General features: G+C 55.6%; 1 protein-coding gene across 1 annotated transcript; it reads left to right on the forward strand.

The window, feature by feature from the left end:
* Positions 1–1043: 1043 nt before the first annotated feature.
* Positions 1044–5115, forward strand: LOC101724645 (uncharacterized). The gene is given in 5 exon segments (XM_087182552.1): positions 1044–1413; positions 1416–1773; positions 2046–2201; positions 2405–2599; positions 3103–5115. Coding segments are annotated over 5 exon segments (1641 nt in total). The 3' UTR covers positions 3665–5115.
* Positions 5116–7144: the final 2029 nt, after the last annotated feature.

Genomic DNA, 7144 nt, shown 5'->3' on the forward strand with positions numbered 1-7144 from the left:
AGCACTGAGCTAAATCCCCGGGCCCTACTTCTTTTCACATGTTGTTAGATGCAGTTTGATAGGGTTTGGGATCCACGTTCACAAGAGACATTCGTCTGTAGTTTTCTTTCCTTGTGCTGGCTTTGGTGTAAGACTTCTGGGTGGCAGGGGAGTTAGCTCAGTGGCACTGTGCCTGCCTCACAAGCGCAAGGTCCCAAGTTTGATCCCTGGTACTGGAAAAGAAAGAATCCTGGTATTGGCCTCGTGGAATTGATGTAAGTTAATTGATAGTTCTTTGAATGTTTGGTGGAATTCAACAGTGAAGCCACCTAGGTTGTATTTCTGTTGCAGGTAGCTTTTTAACTACTAATTCATCTCTGCCTATTCAGATTGTCTATTTCCTCTTGAGTCAGTTTCAGTAGACATTTATAGGAATTTGGTCGTTTCATTTACGTTTTCTAACTTTTGTTCACTTATGGATTAAAGGATCCCCCGTCTTCTCATGGTTTGATAGCACATTTCCTTTTAGTGATAAGTAGCATCGAGCTGCACGGATGTACCACAGTTAGTTTATGTATCCACCTGTGGTCTAGCTTTCCGGTCAGTTGCTGTTTGCATTTGCGATTTCTAATGAACATGTATTGCATACTGCTTTCCATCTAGGGATCCTGGTAGGATATCTCCGTTCAGATCTTTGCTCATTAATTTTAGTTTTTTTACTTATTGTGAATTTTCAACACGTGTCTTGCGAACATTTTCTCCAGTCGGTGGCTTGTGTCCTCTGTCTCGTAACAGAACAGGGATCATGAAATGGCTCAGGGCACGGACTGTCCCGCAGAGGAAGGGTTCAGCCAGGTGCGCAGAGCGGATGTCCTTTTGACCACCTCCGGGGAAGGCGAAGGCGAGGGGGATGGGGTGGAGGAAGAGCCTGGGGCCTGAGCGCCGGGACCGCCCTGTCTCGCGCCCCGAGTCCCCCCCCTTCCGACCCTCGCGCCTGGGTCCAACCCTCTCCCAGCTGGTTCCGAGGACGCTGGGAGCCCAGCGGCAGAACCTCTCGCCGCGACATGGGCGGTGTCCTGGGCCGGCCGCCGGCCTCGCCGCGGTCCCCTCCTGGTCACTGTGACACCCCGGAGGGCCCGGGAGCGCGCTCCCCGCCCCTGTACCGGGTGGGCCGCGTCCAGCAGGTGCTGCGCGCCCAGCAGGTCCTCTGCGCCCACGCCGCCCCACGGCCGCGCCCGGGCCCAGGTCCTGCTCCAGGTCCTTCTTCTCGGGCCGCGGCGGCCAGCGAGGCCAAGCTGCGCCTCCGCCTGTGCCAGGGCCGCGACTCCGCCGCGCGCGCGCTGCCCTCGGCCGGCTTCCTGCGGCGGACCATCTGGTTCCTGCGCCACCCGCGGACCGTGCCCAGCCCCGTGACAGTCAGGATCTGCCCCCCTGAGCGCCCCAGCCATCGGCGCCTGTGATCCTCTGCGCGGGGCCCTCGGAGCCCAAGCTGCTCGCCCAGCACGTTCCCGATGACTCGGACCGGAACGGCGCGCGCACCGCTGCCCGTCCGTCGGCCTTCACGCCCCTGGCGAAGCGGGGCGCCCTCGCCTTCGTGCCCAGGCCCGGGCCCCTACCAGGGCCCCTCGGCGCCGGCGGCCCGCGCTCAACCCCGAAGCCCCCTCGGCGCCAAGAGGAACGCGATCTACAGCTCCTACAGCTCCACCCGGCCCTGCCCGGCGCCCGCCAGGAGAGGCCTCCCCAGGTTTTCACCCGAGATCCCACAGTGGCCGCTGAGAAAGAGAGAAATAGGCCGTCTGCCCCGGTCTGAGAGTCCGCCGGTAGCGCGCAGCGCGTCCTCGGGAACAGCTGGGCTCCCTGGGCCGCACAGTGAGGAGGCCCCGCCTCTGCCGCCCAGTGCTGGGCGCCTGAGACCCCACCTCCCGAGCGCGGCTCCCCCGTCTTTGATGAAGGCTGGACCTCGGGGAGGAAAGCCGGGCAGGAGGAGGCTGAGGCCTCCGCAGACTCCACCCCCGAGGCCTGGCCTGGCACCGGGCCCTCCCCATGCATCGCCCGTCCTCTCCCAGGAACCGCACCCGCTGCTCAGATCCTCAGCTGGGCAGCCTGGACAACAAGTCTTCGGGCTCGCCCATGCCCCGGGGAACGCACGGTCAGAGGCCCCTCCCGCCCACTCTCCGGGCTGCAGGCCCGCAGCTGCTCCCTCCCGGCCCGCGGGTTGCCAGGTCTGCCCCGCCCCCAGACCCATCTGTTGCTGCCCCCTCCTCTCAAAGCACTCCGTTTGGGGTCTGGGGTAGCGGGCTAGCCCAGCGCCCCACCTTTCTGCACCCGCACCTCTCCCTGCAACTTCTGCTGCCTCCTGGTAAGGCCAGTTTTGGGGGCCCGATCTGGCAGTCAGACTGCAGGCTCAGGTTCTCCCTGTGCCCAGCAGCAGGCGTCTTGACGCCCGCGCTCAGGCCCGGCCCGGCGGCCTGCCGCCCTTAGCCCTACCCTACGCCTGCCGCAGCTGCCGCCTCGCGCCCGAAGGCCCTTGCCGCAGCTCTGGTCGCCCCTGGCCGGATCCCGTCCACCTCTCCAGCCGGCACAAGCCGAGACCCTGCGGCCCGGCCGCCTCGGGATTCCAGTAGAGTGTCCCTGGGTTGCTGCCACACCCGGCTTCTCCCCAGACCCCGGCTTCGTTTTCTCACCCCAGCAGCCTCCTTCCAGGCCCGCTGTGCCCAGAGCCACTGTTGGCAGCCAGGTTCCTAGTGCTGTCCAGGTCGTCCCTGTCCGGGGTGTTGGCGATTTAGAAGCACGGGGAGCCCTGTGTCCCCCGCAGCCCTTTTGCACTCCCACCTGCCTACACTGCCCCTCAGCCCCTCGAGCCTGACTGTTTCCCCAGGTGACGCTCCCCAGCCTGCATTTGGGGCCACAGATGGGCAGAGACAAGGTGTCCCCCAGGCAGCTCTTGCCTCAAGCTTCGGTGGCCCTCTCCTTTCTGGGAACTGAGCAGTGGTGCCCCAGCCCCCGGGCTGGACCAGCCCTCAGCATTTCCGCGCAGGCGGCCCTCGGGGGCGGGGTGCTCTCCGCCTTTGCCTCGCAGGTCCTTGCCAGCAGCCCTCTAGGCTCTGCCTTTGACTGAGAGAGTCCAGGCCCTGGCCTTCAGGTTGCCACCCAGAGCCACCTGAGGGGACCCAGGGGCCCAGTGTTTGGCAGCATGGCCCCTCGACCTTTTGCCTTTGGCGGATCAGTGACCCCCATGGAGTTGGAGGAGCCTGGGGTCACTGTGGCCACCAGCAGAGGTGGCCACTCTCTCTCTGGGGCTCTCGGAGTGGGAGGAACAGCGCCCAGTGGGGTCAGCAGGCCCCGCACCACCTGGGAGAGAGGCCGGGGCCAGAACCCTCGGGGCCTTCCCAGCCAGGCCTTGCCTTCCTCCTCAGGGAGAGCCAGTTCCTCTTCCCGGAACCCTGCTGCCGCCCCCTGTGCGGGCAGCAGCGGTCTCCCGGCAACCTCTGCCCCTCCTCAGGGCTTCGTGGGCCGGGATCCTCTCAGGTCTCCATCCCGTTTGTTTTCCATCGGTACAAATCCACAAAGCCCAAGGAGTCGGGAGCGAGGGCGTTCACCAGAACCAGAAGTAGTGACTTTCCTCTTCAGAGCACGGGTAGGGCCCCGGTGTCGCTGTGGAGAGCCAGTTGCTCCCTTCCTCTAAATCCTCTGAATGTCCTCAGTTCCAAAGGGAAAGCGCTGGGTGTCCCCTGGGGCCCCGACCCACACCCTCGAGGCCGAGGCCGGCACAGGACCAGCAGTCACTGACTGGAGAGGCAGTGACTCCCCCTCCTGGGTGCTGGTGTCTTGGGGACAAGGACCAGATTCTCCCTAAATCTCAGCTTTCATTTGGCCCTAGAAAGGGTTCCCTGTCTTTGGTCCTTCGGGGTGCGCCCTTCTCAGTTCCTCGCTCCTTGCTCCTCATTGGGTTCTTCAGGAGCTCTGGGGGTTTGACCTCCAGGCAGCTTTTCCTGGAAGACCAGTGGGAGCCCCAGGGTCTGCTCTTGTTGGGCTCCTCCTCCTCTGTGCTGTTTTTCTCTTTACCTCGATGGGGCAACAGCCCAGCCCCATGAGCCCCTGCCAGCTTAATCTGTGAGCTCGGCCTGTCGGACCCCAGAACCTTTCCTCATCCCAAGAAAGGGGTGCATTGGGCCGGTCTCCTTGTGGGCTTGGAGCAGGCCGGGGACTTGCTGGTCACCTCCTCCTGCCGACCACACTCCAGGACGCAGATGCAGAGACCTGCTCTCCAACCCCTGGTGGATACTGAGGTGCATCTGGAGCTTTCCTTTGGGCTCCACTTTGAGAGGTGGCTTCTCCTCTGTGGGGCACAGTGGGGCCAGGGTGGGGGCCAGGGAGGTGGCACCGTGCCGCTGCTCCTGCACTGCTGGTCTGACCGCTCTGGGACAGCCACAAGCCAAACACTCATTCAGTGACCTCATCAGATGGCCCCTCTCCTCAGCCAAGTGGGCAATGCGAAAGGCCTTGGCCCGCAGAGAGCAGGAAAAGGGGCAGAGCAGGTGCCTGGCTGGGGCGGTGACATCTCCTGCACTCTTCTACCATCCTGACCCTCTCCAAAAGGTGAGAGTTAAAAATAAATATCCCGTCTCCTATTTTATGAATGTCTTGGAAGAAGCCTAACTAGAAATACATGCGATAGTAAATTGAATGGTAAAATAAAAACAAATTGTTGAAATAAACCTGTGATGTAGGAATTACTGTGGAACTCATATGGACGTGGGAGCAGAGAGATGTTAAGAAACTCACCCATGCCAGTCCAGTTCACAAAAGCTAGCTTTGGGATTTAAACTCTAGTGACTCCACTTGTCCCCCCTTGCTGCACAGAGCCAAGGGTAGAACTCCGTGCCAGGTGCGTCTGGCTCTAAATATCTGAGTTGCTCCTTAGGCCTTCCACACCCAGGATAGCTGACAAGCAAGGAAGGAGTGTCAGACCCCTGCGGCCCTCCTGACGGCTCTGGGCCATGGGACTTGCCTTCCCTAGGATGCTCAGAGGGGAGCTACGGCTTAGTTAAGTATGGGACCTGTAAGTATGGTAGTGACCCGAACACATTAAAAGACACACGGCCATTAATCCCCCTCTAAATATTCTGCCTCACTTTGAACACACTTATTCTATCATTCTTGTCACTTTCTCAAGCAGTTCTGGAAGTCTTTCGTGTCTTTAGAGGTTTGATGAAAAATATGGTGACTGCTGCTGGCGAGGGTCACCCAGTGAAAAGGTGAACTCAGAAACATGGCACTGTGTCCTCATCTGCCTTAGACACCAGATCTGGCACTGTGTAACTGCTGGCTTTTCCCTAAAATCAAAATGAGCATTAAAGGTAAACTGGATTACTTCAGGATATTGAGGCGGTCAGGATGGTACAACTAAAGGCGCTCATGAAAGAGGACTTCAGAACTGCTCCAGAAAGTGGCGAGAACAATGGGATAAATGTGGCTGAAGAGAGCAGGGATGTGTTGAGAGGGGTTGATGGCAACACGACTGTTGAAAATTTACTTTTTTTCTTTTACTGTAAGAAAATTTTAAACATCACCAACTTGATTTCTTGTGTGACTAACACTGACCAAGAAAGACAAAAACAGCATCTTCATGCTTAGATTGTCACAAAAAAGGAAGCCTTTTTCTGGGATGGCAGACAGAAACATCACTAAGAAAATCACTGGCAGATGCTCAAGGCTTCTCTAAAGTGCTCTACCACTATAGAGCGAGCCCCCGACCCATCCTTCCTTCCAATATCTGCCCTTCTCACTTCAAAAGAAAGGCACACCGCCTCCTTCTTATTTGGGAAGAGGTGGCAAATTTACCATTGATTTCCAGTGGATCAGCATGTTTTCTAGCAAATGGAATACATGAAAATCTCCAGCCTGTTATGGTTTTATATTTTCTTTGCATTGGAAGGAAAAGTATTTGTACTTCGCTCTGAGGGCTGTGTTACATGTATGCTTGGCAGGCATCTTCAGCTCATGCCACGCCTCTATTCCATTCCATGATTCTTAAAATATAGATCAGACTAATGGGAATGCTTCATGAGCTCTTCTTTAAAGCAACGTGGCAGTAATTATAAAGGCATAATTTTATCTCCACATACATACACTAGATTTATGTGTAAATCTACATATAAATCTAAATTATGGAAAAAACAAATAAATTAAATATAAATTGTAGGAAGTGGAATGCATTAAATTTTTTAAAGTTTATGCAGTGGGGGTCCATGGACAAACTTGGGTGAGATAGGAAGAGGAAGGCCTAGTGTTCTTTTTTTTTTTTTTTTTTTGGTACCGGGGATCAAACTCGGGTCCTTGTGCTTGCGCAGCAGGTGGCAAAACCACTGATCTAAATCCCAGACCCAGGCCTAGTGTTCTTGATTGATATAGGGGAGTAGATGTAACTCCCAAACCTGCTAGGCATCTGAAGCACGAGTTCGTGTTCTCTAAAATCGAAGAATGACTGCTAGGAACAACAGAGGTTAAGAGTAGAAAAAATTTATTGAGAGAAAAATAGCTTCTGTCTAAGAGGGACAGAAGGGAGACTGGAAAATGAGTTGCCTGCCCACCCTATGTTTCAAAGAAGTTTTATACGGCAAAGCCATGTGGTGAGGCGGGTACAAAGTGGGACAAAACTATAAGACCCAATGGAAATTTACAAGGTGGGCATGAGGTGGGACAAAACTATGACCAACCAGTAAGATTACAAGTACAGTCACCCAGGTAATACTGATTAAATGAGGACATCTAGACACAAGCCATATATCATAGATAGGTAAGTTAATTAGAGATCCCGTAGGCAGTTAGACGGGGCTGCCCTCAAGGCACCAGCCCTCCGGGAGCCAACACAGACAGGAGCCAACCTGGAGAACAACTGAGGCGTTCACTGATTAGCATTATAAAAAAGAAGAGGCACTACTTCCCCCAGGGATAGCAGTGATTGATATTTTATTTATTTATTTATTTATTTATTTATTTATTTTTTAGTGATTGATATTTTAAATGGGAAATTCCTTGTGACTTGTCTTCCCATTGGATCCCCATTTAATCAGTATTACCTGGGTGACTGTACTTGTAATCTTATTGATTGGTCATGGTTTTGTCCCACCTCATGCCCACCTTGTAAATTTCCATTGGGTCT

This window comes from Heterocephalus glaber, unplaced genomic scaffold (genome assembly GCF_053883595.1).
Source record: "Heterocephalus glaber isolate CG9 unplaced genomic scaffold, H.glaber_assembly_v1.0 deba00001472, whole genome shotgun sequence".
Lineage (NCBI taxonomy): Eukaryota > Metazoa > Chordata > Mammalia > Rodentia > Bathyergidae > Heterocephalus > Heterocephalus glaber.